At 39.3% G+C, this 23777-nt stretch overlaps 1 protein-coding gene across 1 annotated transcript in view; it reads left to right on the top strand.

Moving 5' to 3' along the window:
• Positions 1 to 14705: 14705 nt before the first annotated feature.
• Positions 14706 to 23777, top strand: part of ARHGAP10 (Rho GTPase activating protein 10) — a gene marked incomplete at its 5' end in the record, with an annotated part of 104181 nt that continues 95109 nt past the window's right edge. Inside the window, 2 exons of the mRNA XM_017744110.1 lie at positions 14706 to 14808; positions 14895 to 14956. Coding sequence (XP_017599599.1) covers positions 14706 to 14808; positions 14895 to 14956 — 165 coding nt within the window. The remainder of the gene's footprint in view (positions 14809 to 14894; positions 14957 to 23777) is intronic.

Genomic DNA, 23777 nt, shown 5'->3' with positions numbered 1-23777 from the left:
AATCCCCTGTGTCCTACAGAAATCAGTGAATATTTTTTCCAGCTGTCATTGGCAAATGCATTCACTGAACGCTTTAGGGTTTTCAGTATTTTGCTGCCTTATTTTCATATGTGGTAGATTGAATGAGGCCAGCTCCTTTGGTGTAGAGAGGTTTTATTGACTTCTATGGTTTAGGTGGGGTTTTTTTGTGGACATTTCATTGATAGTGTAGTCCTACAATTACGAAGCAGCAGTGCAGCACAAGTGAGATACAAGACTGGGATTCCTGACTCCTTCCTTCTGGTCTGTGTGGCAAATGAGCTGTGAATTGTCCAAAATAAGGTTTGAGCAAATGAAAGTATGCTTGATTTGTCTTGTGATGGGCTCTTCTGTTTAAGCAGAAGACTACTGACAGCATTTCAGAAGCTTGTCATGTGCTAACTGCTTCACAATACTCCTCTAATTATGTTTGCTTTTTAAATACATGTGTGTTGAGTAGCTCTTGAGCATGCTGTTGTTGAAAGACTGAATTTGACATGTCAGAGTATCTGTTACTGCTCTGTAGCAGCAATGTATAGCTGTTATTACAGGTGCTTGGAAGTTTTCTTATAAAGGTAGTGCTCCAAATACACAAAGTCAGCTGTTTCCAAAGCTAAAAAGATCTTCTGCATGGATTCTTCTACTTACCCGTATGAAGCTACCTGTGAGAAACAGTAGCAGAATTTCAGGAACAGGCTTTGCCAGTTAAAGAGCCCACCATGAGTTGTAGCTGGATCCAAGGATACTGCAATCATTCCTGGTGGTTCTTCAGGGGAAAGAACAGACTTTTCAAGTATGCTAATAGATGGTTATCTTGCATTAAGGAGCCCAGCTGTGAAATGTTTGCTCTCCTGCTGGATTTTTTTTTTGTTTGTTTTTTTTTTTTTGTTTTTTTTTTGTTTTTGAGTTTGTTGTTCCTTTTGGGCATTGTTTTTCATGCAGAAAGCATGGCTGACTGTCCAGCCAGAATAACTGTGTATCAGTGTGTGTCTCTCTTGTGTGTGTATTTAAAATGAAGGTGTTCAGATTATAGTGGCACTTGGAAAGGCAGAGGGGTTTAAATCCCTATAGCTGAGCAAGACTGAGCGTGGCTGTGGTGAGACTGGAGACCAAAACCTGAGGGGACACTTTTATGTTTGGCATTACTGTTGCTGTTCCCCTAGCTACAGAACTTGTTCAAGTAGTTCTTGTAATGCTTTTTCTTGGATTTTAATATTTCTGAGGGAGGAAAGGAGGAGAATACAATTATTTCAGTTCTCTAGAACAAGATGCTTTTGACAGTATGTCTCTTTTAATACTATTTTAGGTGCTTAAGGGGGGGAAATACTGCATCGTAGGTAAAACCTGCGCTGTCCTGTGGCTGACTTAGCTGAGTAATCACTGTACCGGTGGTCAGTCTCTTTCCCTCTCTTCCTTTCAGCTTATGACTTTGAACTTATGGAAAGCCTGTGCCTCTTTCATGTTAGCCTGAGCTGTAGGTTTTCTTTTTCCCCTTGAGTGTGGGAAGAAACAGACTGCTGAAGGAGCCAGATGGAAAGGTGTAATTTTGGGAAATATGTATGTTACATTTTCTAACAACTCTGCCACTCCCATATCTGTTGAAATGTGGGGTTCAATTTTATTACTTAGGTTGCTTTCAGGGTGTTCTTCACTGCTCAGGTGACTCTTATCTCATAGTTAATTTGTATGTTTTGGTAAGTATTTGTTAAAGGTTTCTGTTTTGCAGCTGGAATATTTCTAATGTAAAATTTACAAGAAAGCAAGGGGCATTGCATTAGGGAAGACACATCTTTGTTTTCTTAAAGGAAAAGGTCAAAGAGAAGAGCGAGGACTAAAAAAAAGTAAATAAAATCCTCCCTTCCCCCCCTTACCAATCATCAAGATCAGGTTCTTTTTAATTTTTATAAATAGCACTGTAGCAATATTGCTCAGCCTTCCTAATGTACTTGTTCATGCTTTCAGGAATATATGAATACATATCCTACTTTTCCTCTGTGACCATTCCTGTCACCTGTTAGAGAGCATTAAAAAAGGAGAAAGGGTCCAGAGTAATTCCTAGTTTATTTCTAATAAACAAAGTGTTTATTTTTCTAAAGGCCTGTGACATCCTGAAGAAATATTTTTAAAAAACAAACTTAAGTGCATGTTTTTCCTTAGCAGCCTAGGATTTTTTTTTCCTCAGAGATCAGTATTTTCCGTGTAGCAGTCTTGTCACCTTCTGTTTTGAAAGATACAGGCCTGGTCACTTGAGACTGAGTCCCTTCTTTTGCTTCAAACAAGAGATCAGAGGGTATTTAAGCACCATGTCTTTAGTGCGATCCACAGGAAACTGTTTAAATCTGGTTGTTATTTTTAAGACAGTTTACAAAAGAGACCTTTTCACTGAAATGTCAGCCAAGCAAATTGCTTTCTTGTTGATTTGTACTCTAAATGTATAAGCTTAACCACATGGCAGTTGGGTAAGTTGAATAATTATTTTGACTGCTAATATTTTCAATTTTTTTTTTTTTAATGGTAATGTGTTGTGGTAGAGGGTGGGACAAACAGAAGACAACTACTTAGTCTTCCCTATAAGTCTGATAAAATCTAGACCTGGTCAAGCAATTGTACCCTGGAGTTGTCATGATTAATTCACATGTGGTGCCTTTTTCAAATTTTTGTTTTGTTTGGTGTTTGTTATTAGTTAAATACTTTCATTTCTTCCATCATCTCAGTTGTTTTCTGCTGGCTTCCAAGCTTGATCTATTAATAAATAATCAGATATAAAAGGCATGTGCATTTCAAGTTCTGTGAGCAGGCAGGACAGTTTGTACCAGTGAATGCTGAAGCTGAGCTATAAAGCCAGCCCAGCTGGAGTGCAGACACAGTGGGCTTTGTCCTCACAGCACAGTTCAGTGTAGGTAGGTGTACATGTCCCTTCCCAGACTGGACAGATGCGGTGCACTCACTGCTGAAAGCTGAAGCTTTTCCTTCAGATTGTTGTGTAATTTATCATCCTGTATTTGTGTATATAATTTATTTATCATTCCCTGAATTTGGGGTTCTTCTGTGATTATAGTACATTTAACAGTGTGCCCAGGGGGCCAAGAAGGCCAATGGCACCTGGCCTGGATCAGCAATAGTGTGGCCAGCAGGACCAGGGCAGTGACTGTCCCCCTGTACTGGGCACTGGTGAGGCTGCACCTTGAATCCTGTGTTCATTTTGGGGCCCTTCCTGACAAGAGGGCCATTGAAGTACTGGAGTGTGTCCAGAGAAGGAGCTGGGGAAGGGTCTGGAGCACAGGTCTAATGAGGAGCAGCTGAGGGAGCTGGGGGTTTTTACCCTGAAGAAAAGGAGGCTCAGGGGAGACCTTATCCTTTTTTATAACTCCCTGGAAGGAGGTTGTAGCCAGGTAGGAATTGGTCTCTTCTCCCAAGGAACAAACAACAGGACAAGAGGAAACTGCCTCAGGTTGAACCAGGGGAGGGTTAGGTTGGATGTTAGGAAAATATTCTTCACTCAGAGGGTTGTCAAGCATTGGAACAGGCTGCCCAGGGAAGTGGTGCAGTCACCACCCCTGGAGGTATTTAAAGATGTGTAGATTTGGCACACAGGAATGTGCTGAGTGGTGGACTTTGAAGTGTTAGGCTTTAGTTGGACTCAATCTTTAAGGGTCTTTTCCAACCGAAATGATTCTGACTCTATAACACAGATTGTCACAGTCCAAGCAGCTTCTCGTTTTAGCTGTTAGGCTGGCAAAATGTTTTGGGGTTTTGTTCCTTCATTTTGTCTTGTTCTAGAGAAGGAAAGCCATGTCTAGATTGTTAAATTGGCAACATTTGTTGGCAGTCATGGGTCGCTTGTGTCTTCTGCTCTGGTTGTGTCTGCTGCTCACTTGTTCTGATATGCAGTTAAAGCTACAAGTGTGTTCAGTGTCTCTGGGCTACCAGGGCAGGGTGGAGGATTCTTAGGCTGATGATAAGCAGAGACAGTATTTGAATATGAACTGTTATTGGTGGGTTCAGGGAAGAGAGACAAAGGAAAAATCAATACTTCCTGTTTTTTAAACATATTATCCCAAGCTTAGTAATGCCTCAACTCCAGAAATGGCAATGGAAACGTCAAAAATCCGAACACTTTAGAAAACGCCTTTCTATTTGGAAATGCTGGCTCACCCTTTTTCCCTCAGCTTCCACCAATGAAACTGAAGTGTGACTGAACCAACTCCTGAACTGCTGTATTCCTACTCTATTACAGAAAGTGTTCCTCATATCACCAGAGTGGGAAGAATAGTCACTTCCACTGCAGGAAATACACACAGGAGTTTCTAAGGGAGGTTGTGAATTCTTTCATGGTATTGCTTGTCTTAGGCAAGAAACTGCTTTATCTACCCTCTTGTGAGAACATCTTATGGCAGAAATGCACAACGCATAGTAATGCAGCTGGAACACTTAACTGAGGGAAAAATCAAAAGGTTACTTAAATTGAAAGGCTTGTGCTTTCACTCAGAAATTTTATATGTTATGCTTGTTTAGAAACAAAACCAGCTCGACTTTTCTCCAAAAGCATAATAGTATATTTAAGCTAATTCTTGTGTCAAAGCATAAAGGATGTAAAAAATTTATAAAAGATTCTTACTGTGTTATATACTATAAGTATATATATATAAGTATATATAATATAAGTATATATTCTTTTTGTTTGAAAACTGAATGAAGTATGGAATTGCATTAGAAGGCTAAAACATTTTTTGTTTCCTTCTGTGTAGGATTGCAAGATGTTTCTTTCATGCCTTGCACTTCTCATAAGGATATGGTGGTTGTTCTTGCCTATCCTTAACTGCTTTTGCTCAATTATTTTGTTTTTTGGTCATTTAGTGATCTCTGATTCAGGAACCAATTGCCACTGGTATCTAGGTTGGAAACTCATTTTGGAGAAATGTACTGAAATCCCAAAGCAGTGAGGCTTTCACACGCTTGTGTGCCAGAAGCTTTAAGGTCAAAAGTTCTTTCCCAGTCAGAAGCAGTGAGTTTTACAGCGTGTCACTTTTGAAATACACATTATTAGCCTACATTTGATTCACTGGCCTCTTGTAAAATTTCTAATCTGAAACTGTCAGAGGAATTACAGGATTTCTTTGCACACAGAGTCCAACTATTGCCCAACTGTTCAGAGCAAAGATGAGTGAAGTTTCTCTTTTGACATGTGCCACACTACATGGTTGACTATTTAAATCAGTATTTCCTGGTAAGCTCTCTTATCAGTTATTGGTGGCAAAGGCAATAGCTTTCTTCTTTTGCCTAGGTAAATAAATTGCAATAATTGGAGAAGCTGGCAGGTGAAATGATGCTGGACCATCTGGGCTTTCTCTAGCAATAATTTTTAAAAGAGCAACACTGAGAGCGGAGAAAGGGGAGTGTAAAACTCATCCTTTAAAGTTTCATGTATTTTGGTGCTTCTGCAATTTTTATTTATTTAAAGGAATCTTGTATTCACAATAAGGATGTTGAAATATTCTATGGTTAGAAGCTTCAGTTTTAATATGTTTTAGTCAGAAACAGCTCATATGAGAGTGTCAGAAAAGTTTTTTTGACTCACAACTGTTGTGTCACTTTGCACTTAAAGTCCCTATTTAACAGTTTTGGAAAGGTGTGGAATAAAGCTTTCTTTTTTAAATTTGGGTATCTGTTTAAGTTATCCATTGCTATCCTGTCTGCTCCTTTTTCTGGAAACTGTATATGACATAAGTACAGGCCATCCTCTGCACCACAGTTGCTGCCAGCTGTTTTCTTTGTCAAAACCTGGATTCATTTCACATCTGTGTCAAGCTGCTGCTAAGTTATTCTTGAACTCTTCCATCTTTGAGGGCCTGTTGTGGTCATTCTGTCCTTCTTGATGCTGAAGATTCATCTTTTAATAAGTAAGTAAATAAATAGCCCAAAGATTGGACACTTAATCATTGTATTGAATTACAGATCTCAGCTGCTCATTTACCTGATTTCTCATTGTGTTTTCCTCTGTGCTCTCCCACTTGGATCCTGTTGCACTTGAGAAAATAAAGCTGTGCTGTCTAAGGTTTTTGCCTACTGGAAGAATTTTGCTTAATGTTCATGACTCATGAGCAGAGGAATTGGTGAAAATGTAACTTTATTTTCTGAGCCTTTTATGGGCTTACTGGTGATGAAGTATTTGGTAGCCATTTCATATAATACCCTAATTATAGGTGTGCACTTGTGCTGGATGCATGTTTGGACATGTTTTCTTGTGGAGAAATCACAGTATCTTGCAAGTTTGATCTCCTCCTGGGTTTTTCTCTACATACGCAAATGTGTAGGTAGTAATTCCATACAAGTGACAGACAGAGTTTTGAGATCTGCCATTTTAGAGGAGAAAACATTGGGAATGATATTTTTTCCTGCAAAGGAATTTAATGTTTAATGTTGACATTCCTGCAAAGGTCTTGCTGGAAATATTTATTGGATGTGAGCTCTCTGGGATGATGTTCCTGCCCAGTGGCAGCAGATGTGGCATGTGAAAAACCTACAAGCTGGTGTGTTTGCTGTGAACGTCCACAGCCTGAGCTGTGCTTCCCTTCCAGCTTTCCCAAACAGATGAAGTTTTGGTCACATGTGTGCTTTCTACGACAAGAGACTTCAAGTGATGAAGTCAATCCTGTTTCTTGGAAGGGGAACATCTCTGTGCCTTGGTGGTGGGTCAGGACCTCTGCTGGGTTGATGTCACAAATTAACTTGACCTGACTGCCATGAGCAAATTTTGCTGACTGAAGAAAGTAGGCATGTCCTGTCAGTTATTTGGATTTGGAAAAGTGCTTTGAATTCCAAGATTATTTCATTTAAGAGGAGTTGTAAGGGATTAATGCTTCATTGCCCATATTCACAGTGTAGATTTGATTATGTGGGGTTGTCCTCCAACCACAAATCTTTTATAAATGGCAAAGTTTAGCTTCTGACCAACAGTGAATTGTTACTTTTCTTTTGCAATCAAAACAGTATTTCAACACAATATATTCTTTTTTATGTAAACGTTATAGTTATTGTCTGGGAAATGAGTCTGGGAATGAAAGCGATGCTCCAGAATTTAAACATTCCGAATGCTGATGTTGGATAAGTATCTGTAAAATAAACACATTTTTTTCCTGTAAGTACTTTATTTCTTTCACAGTTTCCCAGTTGAGAATGTTTTCAGTTAACTGGCACAATTTTTCATCCTTAAGCAGTATGGTCTTCTGATTTACTTGCTACTGAACAGCAGAAATGCATGAAGGCCCTCAAATCTATAGTGTTTGACAAGAGTTTTAATTGAAGAATAAAACATCTGGAAATCTATGATCTATTTAATGATCAGATTTATAATGTCTTATAAATGCTGTCATTTTAAAATTTCTACTTCAAAATTTGTTACTGGAAATGTAACCTCACCTTCTGAATTCATCCATCTTCACAGTAGTAATACTAAAATCCTAATTTCTGAAAAGGAATTTTTTCATCTCATGTTTTCCAATGCAATCACTTTTGGAATGCAATCCCCAGGTCTGTGCTACTTGAAAAGCTGCAGATATTGTAGGAAGTTTTACCAGGGAAAGCTTTGATTGTACAAGTATTTGATATTGTGTGTTCCAACATTGCATCTGATACTCTGATTCCAACTGCGAAGATAGTTTTCTTTTGGGAACAGAGTATAGGACAGTGGTGTCCCTCTTGCTCTCGTTGGTGCAGTATGGCAAAGGGAAACCTTTGCAGCAAATCCTGAACTGCTGGTTTTTATTTCTGGGAACCATGTGAATTTGGTGGAATGCCCTCATAGTTTTCTGCATTGCAAATTTGTTTTTTCTTAGTCCTTGCTTTCTAATTTATTATTTATTTTGTTCTGTTTCATTGTAAGAGACACAGAGTTTCTAAGGATCAGGAAGATGATTCTGATTCCGTTGAAGACAGACTATCTTTGTGGTGCTCTACAGGAACTTGCATCAGAGTTGCAACACCCTTCAGCAAAGCCTTTGGGATACAGGTCTTGTCAGGGTGGTTGGAGGAATATTTCTCCGTCACAGAAGTGATGAATTTATCAGCAGAGTTGTAGGACCAGGAATGGAGCTTCTCTTTTGGTTTTATAATGTAACTTAGGCTGTGTTCCTGAAAAGCAGAACTGAAAGATGTAGTCACCGTCTGAGCTGGCAGAGGGGTGAGGGCACTTTCTCATAAGAGCTGTTGGAGATGCTTTAGGAGAACTTTAATCACTGCTGAGGTACTAAATGTGTTTTTTTGCCTAATGCCTGTGATGCAAAGAGGAAAATGCTCTTGACAGGGTGGAGTAGGGCTGCTAGCAGATTTCAAAGATCCAGCTAAAAAGGCAAATAACCAGAGTCCAAGAGGGTGTGGTGCAGCTGAGGGACATTACCAACAGGACTTGGCACTTCTCCCATACTCTCATAAGACGCTACTTTATTTCATATATGGTAATTAACATGTTAATTATATGTTTCTTGATGTGGAGAAATATGGAGTTTGTACCCTTGTATTTGCAAGGGTGGAAAGAGGAGAAACGAGTCCAGTCTGTTTTCACTGATAAAAGTTGTAGGACTAGAGAAGGTAGATAAGATGATATGTATTTTATTTTATTATGTTGCCTACTTTCTATAGGGGAGAACAGTGGTTGGAGGTTATGGCATCTGAACAATTTTGCATATTTATGAAAAAAATTAGTCTACTCTGCTGGCATCTGAAAGATTTCTGAACCTGCCTGCTTTGATTGGTATGGGGAATAGTGGCATTTAGACCATGGGATTATGCATTTGAAAGAAGGAAAATCATAAAATCTCAGAAGTAACCTATGAAGTAGAAATCTTGCAAGAATTGGGTTCTCTCTTTTGAGAAGTGGGGAGGTTAGAATGTGTCTCTTGTGCTACTCACGTGTGACTTATTCAGACTAAATAGCCTGGTTTTACTTGTCCCAGAATTACACTGCAATTAATGACCCCAGCATGCAGTAAAACTGGTAATAGAGAATGTCCAACGTTGTAGAAGAAACATTTGGGACCAGTAAGTTCCCTACAGAGGCACTGTTTGAAAGAGTGGTATTCATTGCCCCAATATTAGTTGTTCTCTTTTTATTAGATTGAGCACCAAAGACATGTTTTTAGTTTTTTGTCTTCGAGGTTGTCATTAGTTGGGAGAGTCATGATGAAATCTGGACTTCAGCGTAGTAGAAGAATGACATTGGTTCTTACCTATGTCAAGTTAAGAAGAAAAAATCCATTAGTGATTAAGATCGCTAAAATCCTTATTGATATCTTATATTTACATATAAATTACCTTAGAGTTGTTTGTTTTTCATTTTACTCTTGCAATTTCCTTTTTTCTGTTTGATGCAAAGTGTTCAGTTGCATGTGGGTTTTCTTTTTTTCAACCTGGAAAAACCCCTTCCATGTTAAAATTTGAAAGACTTTTCCTAAAACATTGCTGCTGCCATTCCTCATTTTTGTTGTATTTTGAAAACGTAAACTCTCATTGATGTACGTGGAAAAATTTCTGAGGGTTTTTCCAAAATAATAAAGCAATTTGTTGCTTTGGAACAATTAATGTGGAGTTGCTTCAGACCTGAGCGTATGAATGAGGAGGGTGTGAAGCTGTTGAAAGCTGGAGAGGTGCCTTTGGGCCAGCAGGAGCAGGATGCTAGTTGGGTTATACTGAAATGGTGAGAGGTTTAGGTTTTCCTTATTTGTTTTAAAGGTGTGGGATGGACCAAATGCACTGTATTATGCAGGGGAGGCAGGGGGAAGGGAAGCTCAGCCACTTGACAAGTCAGTAATGTGTTGCTTTTTAATCCTCATAGCCAAGTTTTCTAAGGTTTCAGAAACCCCTGAGCTGCCATGGGTGATGTGACATGATTAAGAGGTTTCTGGAGTCCCATTTTAGACTTTGAACTTGATTTTCATTCAGGTTTTGGATGGGAATGAGTAACTTTGTATTTTAGCTTCATTGTAAATTTTCTTGTTTTGATGGCTCTTTCAATATGTTTATCGCATAAAAATGAGTATTAATAGTTTATTTGTTTTTAGGGTGTTGGAATGTGTACTGCTCTTGGGAATACTGCCACATGTCTTGCATCTGCTAAGTTTCTGAGTAAATCCTGTTTATCCACCTTACTAAAGGTGACTAAATCCTGTTCATGTTCTCAGTATTGCGGATTATATTAGATTCATTGTTCACCTTGCAAAAGGGAACACAGAAGAGGAAAACAGAGTTGCTTTTAAAGTGTTCAGATGGTGCATTTTTTGTATAAAACGTCATATGAGTTTCTACCGCAGCTCTTGGACAAACTATTTTAAGTGCTCTGTTCCTCTGAAGCTGCTTTATTGGCTCTTGCAAGGAGATTGATGCCTGGGAAGAAGAGGGGAGAGGCCATCTCTGGCTCAGCTTGTTCTTTCCTGTTTCATGATGGTTTGTGGCTTGCCTGATCTTGGCCCACTGTGAAGAGAATACCTTGAGAAGTCTAATATTAGTCCTTAAAGTAGCTTGAAGATGAGCTTGGTAGTTAAATCTATGTGTTTGTTAACCTTTTAGCTTTTTGGGGAGGATGTTGTTCAAAGAAGCCAGAGCAGTTTTAATCCATGTTAAATAAAGCTGCTAGAAATCTGTTATTCCTGATATATTCCAGTATATCTGTTAAGAGTCAGTGAAATTTGTAGTTAGGGATGAGGAATGGTGATGTAATTCCAGTCCTTCTCAAAAGCTTGATGCAGAAATGTGTATATTGTTGTAGAAAAATATTAACACTCTTACAAAAGGGTGTAATTCTTCTCCCTTCCAGAAGAGATCCAGAATAGCCTTAGGAAGCAATATTGTCTGGCTTTGTGCAAGACCTTTAGTTTGTGTGACTAGCACTGAGCTTAGTACTGATCTTAAAGGGAATCATTGGATTCTGGTGCTATTAAGTGAGGCTTGGCCACCACCCAGCAGCTAATGGTGTCGTGTTGGCTCAGCTCAACTCAGATAAGGAACAAAAGTATTTTTTCTTTCAAATCCAAATGCAAAAAATATTGAGATGTTTGCATGGGGCACTGGCAGTGCCTCTGGCACCGGACAAACTCACAGGAGCACTTGTTACCAAGGTGTTTCAGAGCAAAGTGAGGGAGCAGGCAGCTGCTCCTCTCTCTTTTGCTGTATTTTTAAATAGCTGCATCCAACCATGAAAGAAGTACAGTGTACTGATGTGAACAATGCCAAAGAGAAAATGAAAAGCCCTTGTGTCCCTTCCTTCTTTCCTTGGAAATGTCTTTAGCCTTTTGGTCAAAACATTTAGCAGATGCTTAACTTCTTTTAGTATTTTAGAAGGTGAATCTTTGATATGACTCTGCCATATGGGTTTGCCAGGATTCCATTGTATTCAGCAGTGTTAGTGTTCTGTCGGTATTTAAAGCACTCTTTGATCTTGAATGCCCTGTTCCTCCCTTTCAATGATAACAGTACCTTGTAACAAGCAACAGCCCTATTCCTGCTTCCTTTATCTGTCAGTTTGGTGTTACTTTGTAAAATGTGTCAATTAAAGGGAATAAAATAGTTACTCTTCAGTAGGCCACAGCGTTATTCACATAACCAGCGTAGCTGGTCATGCTTTTTGATACATAATTGTACTCAAGTGCTGTCTTACTCTAGTGTTTGTAGTTGCAATCCATACTGTTTTACAATCTGCTAGATAACACATACTGGTCTTGCAGGCTCTCATGCTGGTGTGGAACAATACTGGGATGTATCTGTCAGTGCCAGACAAATAATTTTGCTGTAGTAAAGGTCTTCTGGCACACCGTGGAAGAAAGCCAAGTTACATTTATGAAATTTCTAATTTAAGCAACAATGCTCAGTATTTAAATTACAGCACAATAGTCAGAGACTATAGTATTTACGATGGTATCAGCATCTAGTTTGTTTTTATAAATGCTTGTAATTGGGTGAACTTCTGTGTATGTACTGTAGGACATGTGGAATTTATCAGAGCCTTTTCTTGATGTTTGTTCCACAGTGGAAGGTTTGACTGCAGGTGGTCTCAGGTGTCTCACTCTGGCTATGGTTTGTCAGGCGCCAAGAAAAGCCACCACAAGGCTGTTACCTTTTTTTTTGTGTGTGTGTGTCCAGCCACCATCCTTGTAATTTTTCCTGGGCTGTAGCAATAAAGAAATCAGTATTCTTTCTCTGACCTTCTGGTAAAGTTTTCCTCCATTGCTACTTGATACTCAGTTTTGATTTTGCTCCAGTGACTTCTGACCTTTGTTGAAAGTGCCAAGTTCTTAAAACCCATTAGAAAATCCCTTCCTGTTTTCTTCCAGGTGTTGATTCAGTAGTCAAGTATCTGCAGCTTTTTTTGACCCATCATTCTGTGACCCACATCCCCAACTCCCTCAAGCTCATATATGGTTTCCAGAATTTTCTGTAATGGTTCTTAAACGTTTCAGAAATTATTTGTGGAAAGATGTTGCAAAAATATGATGTCTCTTCATGGTTTTAACAAGGAACTCTGCAACTCTAGCTTTGTGTTAAAAGATTACTGCTTCCAACAACATAGTAAATCCTTGGGTCAGTAATTTCCAATCCCTGAGAAGATTCAGTAATGAGAAATGCATAAATGTGGGTTTCTGATCCTGTGAGAAGCTGAGTGTTTTAATTCTCAAGCTTCCTGAAGATGTTGGACTTTGCCATGAAGGAATCTGGGTGTGGGCATGGGTTTTGTTTGCTGTCACTGTCACAAGAGAGGTGGCAGTTTGACAGCACTCTAGAAAGGCTCATAAGCTCACTAATATTGTACCTTTTCAGTCTGTGAAAGGGAATGGGGTGTTGTGTGCATGTGGTGCTTCATGAGTCTTTCATCATGTACCTTACTCAACATTATTTGAATGCTTCACCTCTACAAGTAGGAGAAAGCATAATAAACAATTCCTTCCTCTAGTGTGGGGCTGGCTCTCATATGACAGGGCTTTGGGAAGGGATTATCGGATTCAAGAAAATTTAATAAGTTTGGGAGAGTGTGTTGTTGGAACGATTCTCCCATAAATAAACTCTCTTCAGCCTTGTGTTGTGACCTGGCTCACAAATAAGTGTAACATTAGATGGTTAAGAACCTTGTTATTTTCCATGTTTAAGCCTTTCACAGCCAGCAGAACTTGTTTCTTTTGCTGTCTGCTTTGTGAACAGCTATTCAGCCCACAAGACATTTGAATTAAAAGATTCGTGTTTCCTTTCACATGGGAATTACGTTTCTGCGTCCTTCAACCTTCTTATCCTTGTTGTTTCAACCCTGTGCAGTGTCCTGCTGCATCATGTGTTGGAGGGTACATGCATGGGTTTAGGAGGGAGCAGCTCTGTTACACAATGGGTGAGGAGAAGACTAATGATAAATGGGTGAAAAGAAAGGAAAATCAACAAAAATCTTTTTTTTTTTCATTTTAGACTGTTTTTTGCTGTTTGTAGAGTATTTGAATTGACCTTTTAAGTGGTTGAACTGAACTTTCAGTATGTGAGGTTGTACTGTGATGTGATAAAATACATGTGTTGGATGCAGGACCGATAATAAAGCTGGGTGATTTTTTGTTTGTTGTTGGTTAAAAAAACCCAAACCCAAAGGGAAAAAACCCAAAACCAAATTACCTCCCCCCCTAAAACTAGAACAAAAAAGCCCAAGCTAGCGATCTTTTAGTGCCAGTTAATATTAAAGAGCAAAATGCTTACCTGGCCTGTTAAAAGAGTTGCTCTTAGCCCTTCAGAACTGCATGTGATATGAAAAAGATTATAGATTAACTAAATATTTTAAATTGTCCTTAACTTTGGCTGACAACAAAAATGTGAGTAAAACCTTTACTACTGGGTAGAGGTATACCAGGACATGCATCCTTTTTTCTTCCACTGAGCAATTGTATCCTTCCAGAACTTAGGACATTCCCAACCTGCACACGTCAGCACAACAGAAAAGTGTGTTTACACTGTTTATTTACAGCTTTATGAATTTAATAAGGGTTTATCATGATGATATTGTGACTGAATATGGGGTCTGATTGCTTCCTGAGGGATGTAAGAGTGCAGCCTCCAACCTCAAATTTTTAGTAAAATTTGGGTTGCTGGAAATGTTTTGGAGCTATTATGAAACAGTTATAATGTAAAATTAATTTTAATGCTGTGCATTTAACTTAGCTTTCGGCAGGGTTAAACTCCATGGAATTTCTAGTTCAAGTGCAACAATTCTTTGCATTTGGTTTATGTGTATTTATGCATAAATGTTTCACTAGTGGAGCTATCTATGTGTAGTATCCAGAAAATTCTAAGGTGTGTGTTTATGGTGATGAATATATGTGTGAATTTAGGTTAGCAGAGCAAGATAACTGATACAACTTACACTGAGTGTTGTGCCCTTAACTTCTGTAGTTACAGATCTGTTTACATGGCCTGTACCCTAAATTGAAGTGTAAGGATAGATGTAATATTATACACATGATCACATGTGCTTTCTACTATATAGCCTTGCATAAAGAAATCTGTGTGTCCAATTCCCTCTCAGAAGAGGGTTAGACAACACTGAATGTCCAGTAATATCCTTAGGCAGACTGGTGTTAAGAGTTCCTTATAAAAGTTGATCATTCTAGGCATAGTGAGATCTTCTGGCCTACTTAAAATGACTGCCTAACCCTTCAACCTGTGCTTTTTTTCTTGCAGACCTTTCAGCAGCCCAGAGAAAATTTGCCCATTCTCTGAGAGACTTTAAATTTGAATTCATTGGTGATGCAGAGACAGATGATGAAAGATACATAGGTAGGTAAGAAGTGACTATAAGTGGCTATATTTTGCCATTCCATCCTGCAACATGATTAAACTTTTTTTACTGTTTTGTATTACAGATGCATCACTTCATGAGTTTTCGAACTTTTTAAAAAATCTTGAAGAACAAAGAGAAATTTTGGTGAGTTGCAATAAATGGTTTAAAAAGCTGTGCACTTAGCAAATAAATCAACATTAGGTGAAGTTGCTTTTACTGCTTTGGTAATCACCAAGGTGTTGATATCACTGATGTAACCGTGGGAGCTCTCATTGTGCAGCCTCTGGTTCTGTAGTCCAGAGTTATAGACAACAACTAGTTCTCCTTAAAGAAGAAATCTGTGTGGTAGGGATGGGTAAATATGAGTTGGTTTAAAATTATGGATTTATTATGGATTAATTATGCCTGGAGTGAATGGAAAACCACCCTAAGTTTGTTCACTATTTCTAGTAAAAAGGAAGATGAAAGAGTTAATGCTGCAGCAGGGGATACTCAAGTTTTGGCAGTTGGCCAGCTTTGGATCCGGGATCTCTGTAGCTCCAGCTACAGTGCTTATGTGGATCTGGGATGCAATCTGTTTTGTTTATGTAGTAGCAGGCTTAGAAACCTTCACCTTGTATTTGAGCTTTGTGGTGAGGGGTTGGAGCTGCAAACAGTTGCTCTGTTGTGTAGAAGTTCTCTGTTCTTTGTTCTGTTGCCTGTGATTGCTTGGGGTGTAATTAGTGAAATCTGGCTCATGTTGGCCGCACACAGACCGGGGGCTGAGAGCTCTGCAAAACACCTTGCTATTTGGGTTTCTTAACTTTTCTAGAAGATGGGGGGTTTCTTTCTGGGTGGTACCCTGGTTCTCAGCAGCAGCTGCATGCCCAGCTTTGTTTCAGAGCAGGGATTAATAGAGCAGGTGCTGTGTACCCAGTTTTCTTCTGAGTCAGGTCAAACTCTGCATCTGGGAAATGTGCTTAGATCTGACTCGGTAGCAATTGCATTTCTCGGTATTTGTCACATGGTTATATCTTTGTCTTCCTGGAAATCAGTGATCCCTTGGCATCACTGAGAGGAAGCTAAGACTAATCTGCTGTCTTCCCTGTTTCTTTCTGCCAGAAGCTGGGCCTGCAGTGCAGGAATATGTAGATTAGTGATAAAAGAACTTGTGAACAGTTCTTTTTTCCATGTTTCTCCAGTCCTGAGCCCAGTAATAGGCATGGTTCCTTGTATGTGCTGTGTTCTGTGCTGGTATGCTGTTCTGATCTGGAACCACATTTGGATCTGAATTAGGGTCAGTGTGGTTCTTCACACTTTGCTAAAAACTGTCTTTGCATAGTAGAGACAATTTTTCATTGTTTTGAGTTGTTTTGCCAAATTATAGGGATTGGCTCAAGTATGCTTCAATACTACTTTTGTTTTTCATAATTCTGGATTATAGTCTTTACTCTGCTTTCTCTTGCTATCCATAGCTGTATTTTATTTTAATGAATTGCACAAACCTAATTAGTGAAAATCTTTATGAAGTTTTATAGTGAAAAATACTGCATGAACTGCCACATTATTTTGATATCAGGCTTTAGAGGGATGACTTAAGAATTGCATGGCACATTTCAGTGACTGTATCAATAGCTCTTCAGCAGGGATACATCACCGCCACAGCAGGCTGTGCAGAATGCAGTGCTGTCTGTCTGGATGGCAAAACACTTCCATTGTTCACACTGAATGCCATGAAACTGTATTAATTTTCTTTTTTGGTCTGGTGCCCACGCTTACACAGAAGGTGCTATCATACTGAAAGCTAACTAGCGTCAGTTTCTTGATAGGAAAAGGATGAAATGCAGTTTTTGTTAGAACCGTGACTGATGAAAAACAGGGAGTATAAATTGTTATGGGGAAAATATTTGATACCAAATGGAAACAGAATATATTCACTGAGTTACCAGATGCGTGGCCTTTTTTATAGCATCTGTAGTCTAGCAAATGTTAAGTATCATTTCTGGAGTGAGTTTATGTAACAATGGCCATAAGTCTCTGAGAAAATGGTTGTGTGGTGACTGGAAAAGATAATTTCCAGCATCTGCTGCTCGAACTTTTCTTTTCTTTTGACTTCTCAGTGGATGTTATAACAGTGGCATGAGCTCTAGAGATACTCCCATGGAGAATATTAGGGCATGTTGCATTCACAGATGTTTGGAATGAGGTCAGGGATCCAAAGACTTTCCATTAAGATGCAAAGTATATAGCAGGATTTTTTCCAAAAGCATTCAGTCTTTGTTAAGAATGCTCATTATTGAGCATTTTCCCCCTTACTATTTTGAAGATGACCAGAAGATTCTGGACTGCTCTCTTCAGTGTCAGTGCATAGTTAAATAGATAATTTCAGTCACGTAAAATAATATTAAAAAAAGTGTTGAATGATTACAAGACTAAGGGCATTTCAGATATTGCTGTGCATTTTAAGTTTTTGGATATTTGAGGAAAGGGTTATTTTTTTCAAAACCACATTTTAAATGGAACAAATTTGCACTTAAAATACATTCTAGACTGAAATTAAATGCTCATCATCTGCACTTATCATGATTTTCTGAAATTTTTTGCAGTGAATCCAGAGTCCATAAAACTTGCTGTCAGTGTTTACAATAAATTTGCCTTTCTGTTAATCATTCATCTGGTGAATGTTTATTTGGTGGATATAATTTCATTCAGATGTTGGAGTCTTGCACTTCATGGTTTTACCATTTCTTCCATCTCCTTCAAAGGCTGCTGAAATTATATCCCAGGTGTCAAAGGATTTAGCTGCATATGTACAGGGGAGTTGGCAACAATCCAAACATTTTACTGAAATTATTACAGAGGGGTCAATACAAAACCAAATTACATTTTTCCATAGCACCGTAGCTTCGTGATGCTCCCCAGGGCAGATATGAAATAGATCACTTTGTCCCTGAGAATATTCTGGAAATTATTTTTACATGTTGAGGATGAATGGAGTCACAGGACTTAGATTCTGCTCCTTTGGCATTGCAGAAGTGCTATGGAAGGTCAGGGATGACAGGGGACTTGGCAAGGTGGTAGGCAAAGGTGGGCATGAGCAAGGCCCAGCATGGTGATGCTCAGATGCTCTGTCCCACTACCCAGCTATTCTCCTGCTTACCAGGGAGAGCAGCAAACCTCCCTCCCAGCCCCAGTTCCCCTGACAGCAGAAAGGAGCTTTGATTCTTGTGAGGGTCTCAGAACAGCAGGCTTTGCTGTCTGCCCTCATTTGAGCTGTGGTGACGAGCAGGGAAGCATTACCTGGTAGGTACTGATGGCCTGTGGTTGTTAGTCCTTTCCTTCACACCTCCCTTTCTTCATCCCAGTCTTCTCCTAAATGACAGCCTGCCCCTAATTCGTTTTCCCTGTTGATTCCAGTCTTGCTAAGTCATAACCAAATTTGATAGGTCTTGTGTTGTTCCCTCAGTAATCTCAGCAGTGCTTGGCACTCCTGGTGTGGTCACCTTGGTGTGCTGGCTGTGAGTGCTTCCCTTCCCTGGAGCTCCCCTGTCCTGCCCTTTATCTGCTTCTGGAGTTCACATGATCCTTGTCAAGTGCTGGTCTAACCTGTATCTAAAAAGGTTCCTGGAACATAGATTTCTCTCTATTCTGCTGTTTATTCTTCATTTTTTTTTCATCTGGTGATCATGCTGCATTTCTGATGTTCATACTGATCCTGATGTTCATACGGAGTCTCCTTTACTTCAAGTTAAGCTGGGAAATTTTTGAGAATTTTTCTACAGTAGTCATGGAATAAAACTGATCACTTTTCCTTCATAGTAGTATTTTCATGGTTGCCCTTTCCAAGTGGCGTTTTACATCTGTATTTTTCCTTGTTCAGTTTAATTACACTGTGTTTAGACCATCTCTCTTATGTTAGAATTACAGCTTTCTCCTCCTCTTCTTGCTTTTAAGTTGCTGCTATGTTTGCTGTTCTACCATCCTCTGGGACCTTGCTTGCCTCTCCCTTTAGTTTGCTTTGCTGACTTCCTAAACTATTCTGAAGCAAAAAGCCCCTTCTGACTTGAATGCAATTAATACTTCAGTTGTGTAATGTAGGAATACCTCTAATTGCTCTCAAAGAATCCTTACTCCCCTTAACATCTGTTTTTCTCCACTTTGTTAGATAGTTTGCTAGAATTTAACTGAGGTTTTTTCCTTTTTGGAGGTAGTTAAAATCTGTTGTCTTACACTCATTCCAGTTAAAAAATTGTTTAATAGCTTCCTTCCTCTCAGTTTCCAGATACATATGAAGAACCTCTTTACCTCACTTTTTTTTGTTGCTGTTACCAAATAAAATATGGTTTTGCCTTCTTTCTAAATTTGCCCCGAAGTACTTGTCTATTTCCTTTTTACTCCATCGCATTTCTCTTTGTATAGGATTTCTGATACAATTATACTCCCCTTACTATATTTCCTGTGATTTCCCAAGGCAATATAAACAAGCTATTTTACTTTGATATGTTTTCTTCTATTTCCTGCTAGATTTTTTGCACACTTCTATCCCTTCAGATGTCTTAAGAGGAAAGGTACTATGCAGTTATATTTTTAAGTCCTTTTCCCCCTTTTTATTCTTTTTTTGCAAAAGAAAGGCTTGTTTTACCATGGGTATCTTTGCAATTTTGGCCTCTCTGAAATTCTTTTGCATTCTCTGTAAGTTTTACCAGGGTGGCAGAATCAAATCCAGATTAGCATCTCTCTAAAAAGCAGAGTTATTCTTGGCATATATCAGAAACACAAGAAATGATTTCTTTATGGATTTTTAAAGAAATATCTCCGTGAAGTCACTCTTTTAGTCTTTTATTTAATTTCTTCTTAAAAAAAAAAAAGGGGAGAGGGTTTGTCCCTTGTGCTTTGCTTTCACAAGTTAAAAGAAGTTGTTACGGTTCAAAGGCGTACACTCAAAAGGTTAAAGATATACTTTAAGTAATCTGTACAAATATGTACATTTACTTATTTATTCTTACTTAAACTACCTCTTACGATTAGATATTGAAGTGCATGAGTATTTATTTCACAGGTGAAGGACTCACTTAACACACACTGTTCCTGAATAGCTTACTCTGTTATCTTTTGTCCAGTGACTTTTGTATCTGGATTCCATTCAGCAGTTGACTCTGCTGTGAAGACGGTGGTATTAATTTTTCTAAGCTTTTCTTTGGCATTCTGCATGTCGGTATTTAGGGGTTTGTAAATCTTAATCTATCTTGACAGTAATCTGAAGAAATCTGTGTGAAGGAGCAATCAGTTTACTCACTGATGTAGAGTAAAAAAAAAAATACCCAGTAGTCTTGGATGTGTGATGCATTCAAGAGCTGTTCGGTAGGAGTTCAAGGTAGTATGTAGTGCTCCATATGTTCAGATCCTTTTAAGTCTGCTGACAGTGCAGACTGCTAAATATATCTGCCAAGACAATGGAAAAGACGTAATTGTTGACCACTTCTGAAAAATTAGGCTGCCAACAGTGTATTGAACATCTCAGATGCAGAGATAGAGGCATGGATGAAACAGAATGTCTCAGGAACAGCATTTGAGTACCTTAATTGCAGGATCTACATTCTTTTCTCTCCTGTGCAATTTTTCCTATTTAATAAAACATTTTCCAGTTTCAGAAAGAAGCAGAACATTTGCTGCCATATGTCATTGCCCAGCCTTCACTTTTCCTCTGCTGGACATGAGACCAGATGACAATCATGTAATTATCAGAATATGGAACATGAATGTAGAACTATGGCTGTTTCAGGCCCATCTTGCTCTCTTTTGCTGATTCCTGACATTGAATGTTTCATTTATTTGTTTGGTTTTGAAAGTCTTCTGAAATATCTTTGTGAGTTACCTATGAACTTGCGCACATTAATCTATAAACCAAAGATGACTTGTCTGTACAATAGAAAAAAAAGTGCAAAGCCAGATCTGGGTGTGTTCCTCCCACCTCTGAGTGAACACAGCTGACAAGTTCTGTTACCACTGGCTTCCTCTTTTCCAGATAATTTTGTGGTCTCACATGCATCAACATAATTCACGAGAGAATTTTCATTCTGTTAGTTCATCAATGGGAAATGTTTGGAATTTGCATTGTAAAAGTGTCACCAGTTTGGATTTTGCTGGTTGTTAAGAACACCACTGTTTCTTGTGGAGGAAAGCGCTGACAACTGAGCAATTCATTCTTGACTGAACACTGTTGCTGTTGTTCGCTGTTGGATTCCTTGACTTTCAGTGGCATCTTTTTGCTCAGTGGTGAGCTTTGCCATGCATCAAGAAAATGGGCATTATGCAGTTTTCTTTTCTGAGCAGCCTTTTTGCTTGGTCAGCACCATTGTATGACCACATACAATGTCTGTGGTGCAAGAACCATACCAGTGTTCTGGTGTGTTGTGGTTTGCTAAGGGAAGGTCTTTCTTGGAGGAGTTATCCCCAGCTTCCCTTCCCTGCAGATGGGGAAAAGCTGATTTGTTGCAGTTTTTGAAAGTCTGTTTATTTTGTTTTCTTGGTTGTTATGATTGTGGCTTTGTAGTATTTTTCTTTTTGTAGTGGAATGCATTGCATAAGAATAAACTTATTCAGAAGACATGACTGTTAAATAGCTGTCAGTAAATAATCTTTACTAAACCCCACTGTCTGTTTAATGATTTTTTTAAAGGAAATTATTTATTGTTTTCTTATGATACCAATCTGATTTTGGAGGCCAGCAGTTTCATGACAAGAGAATCAATGCAGGCAGCATTTCAGAGCAGGGCATAGCAGATAGATCACCCTTTTAGCTGTCTGTCCTCTAGGTCAGTCATGAACTTCCAGGAAATGAATGAGAAATAACTTTTCACTAGAAGGGTGAACTCAGGAGTCCTGCTGTTGTATTTCCTGTAAGTCAAGGCTGCTGTTTTTGGAAGAATTAGGAAGTGCAGAGCACAGGATTCTGCCTGTACTGATGTTTGTGAGGCTCAGTGGTCTAGGAAATTACCCGTGAAACAGTCTGAGAAACTTCTTGTCGTCTTAGCAAACCCTGAGGGGTAGTTTTCTGGAACACCTCATTCTGAGGTGATGTGTTTTGTTACAGACGCCTCCTGGTGCTTCAGTAGTGCACAAAATACGTTGTCTCCGAGTCAGATGTATCACTTGTCCACTCAGCTCTTTTGTTACCAGATGGCTTCCTCCACAGCAAATGAATCCACAGCCAATGGATGTCACTTCTTTTTTACAGCCTCTGCACCCATGCAAATGCACACAAGTATTAATGTGCTATGAGACCTCCTTAAAAATCCTTTAGTCTATATACTACAGGCCTTCTAAAAACCAAAAACCTTCTATGTCTGTATTCCCAATGTGTGGCTGAGGCCCTTTCATTATCTAAGATTGTAAAGCTACAGGGAAAGCTCTAGAGCAGGGAGAAAATCCAGACATGTTTACTAGAAGAAAAATTGATTTGAAAATGAAAGAATGAGCCTTGGGTGTGGGTTGCACTGTCTGCAGTCATCAGTGCTCCTAAATACACTAAGCTAAATAAAATGAATACAAAGCCAGGGCTGACGAGTGGTTAGAGAGACACCTCTCTGTCTGTAGGGCTGGAAGGGGAGGATTGGCTGTGCAGCTAACTGGGGGCATGTGTAACTATAAGAGCAAATCATATTCTCATGGGAAAAGAAAGAATAGAGATTCAGGCTTTCCAAGTAACATCTGATGTCTTCAGCAGTGGAGTTGTATCTGCAGAGTTTCATAATACAGGCTTTCAGGCATAGGTCTTAATGCTTTGAGAAATTTCCGTAGCAAATCACTATGTGAAGTAGGAAAGCTTTTTTGGAAAAATAGTATTTTTTATATATTTCTCTCACTCCCAACACTGGAGGTATCAGAATTGTCTTTTTTATTAGGCTGCATGGTGCATTTTCTTAGGAAAAACACAACTGTATCCTCTGTAAGTAGAAGAGCAGCTGTAGTGGTAAATGTCTTTATTGGAAAGTAAACTTCTTTATTTAGCAGCATTGTCAACTATTTTGTAATTGAATCACTGCTAGGTATGTCTTCCTTTCTGCCTTCTCTGTTGCCCTCACTAAGGCAAAGCTTCCTTCCCAGGTCTGGTTTCATTGACACTTGCTCAGTCTCATGAGCTTTGCCTTACTGACTTGGTGGCCTCCCTTGTCACTTTGTTGAGGGGAGAAGCAATCCTGCCCCTGACTACAAATAAATCATTCCAGATGGTATGCTGAGAAACTAAACCCCCTCTTTTATGCAAGGCATCTAATCTGCATTCCAGTTCCTGAGATGGGAATTGGGATCTCCGCAATCCCATGTTGCTGTGCAGTCTGCAGGAAGGTGTGTGTTCATGGCTTCGGTTTTTTTTCCGTTCTCAGCAAACCTGGTTTTTTATGGGAGAATGCTTCGATTCAGAATGGAGCAGAGTCAGGATACGTATTTACCTCGCCAGCAGAGCTGTTGATGAGCAGTGTGTAATTTCCAGTGCTTCCAGTAAAGGCTGACCTCTAAGGACATTTTTAGGAGGGAGCCTGGGAGGCCAGTGCTGCATTTGTCTAATAACAAACTTTGATTAACTTAGGTTGGTTTAACCTTTTTAGCCACTGAACTTTGGGGAGAGCTCTTGTGGGTTGCTACTCCCTTACAGGTCATGCAAGCAGCCTTCCTCCTCTGCAATATAAGCCTGGTTGTGCCTGGAAAGGGAGCGGGAACTTAGGGAACCTGCTCTTGTTGACTGCAGGAGAAAGCAGGAAAAAGAGCATTGAATGCTGGTGCCTGATCTTGTGTCAGGTTACAGTGCACAGGAGGAGGTGTTGGGAGAAGCAGTTTCTCCCTAAACACCTCTATTCCCACCTTTTCTGGGAAGGGAAGAAGTGACAGTCTAAATGGAGTCATCTCATGGACTGGCACTGTCTGCTCAGTGACCTGTTGGATCTTGTTGACTTGGCTGAGGAAGCATCCAACAGCTGTGAATGAGCTT

Source organism: Corvus brachyrhynchos, unplaced genomic scaffold (assembly GCF_000691975.1).
Source record: "Corvus brachyrhynchos isolate BGI_N302 unplaced genomic scaffold, ASM69197v1 scaffold229, whole genome shotgun sequence".
Taxonomy (NCBI): Eukaryota; Metazoa; Chordata; class Aves; order Passeriformes; family Corvidae; genus Corvus; species Corvus brachyrhynchos.
This window is presented reverse-complemented; position numbering and strand designations above follow the sequence as displayed.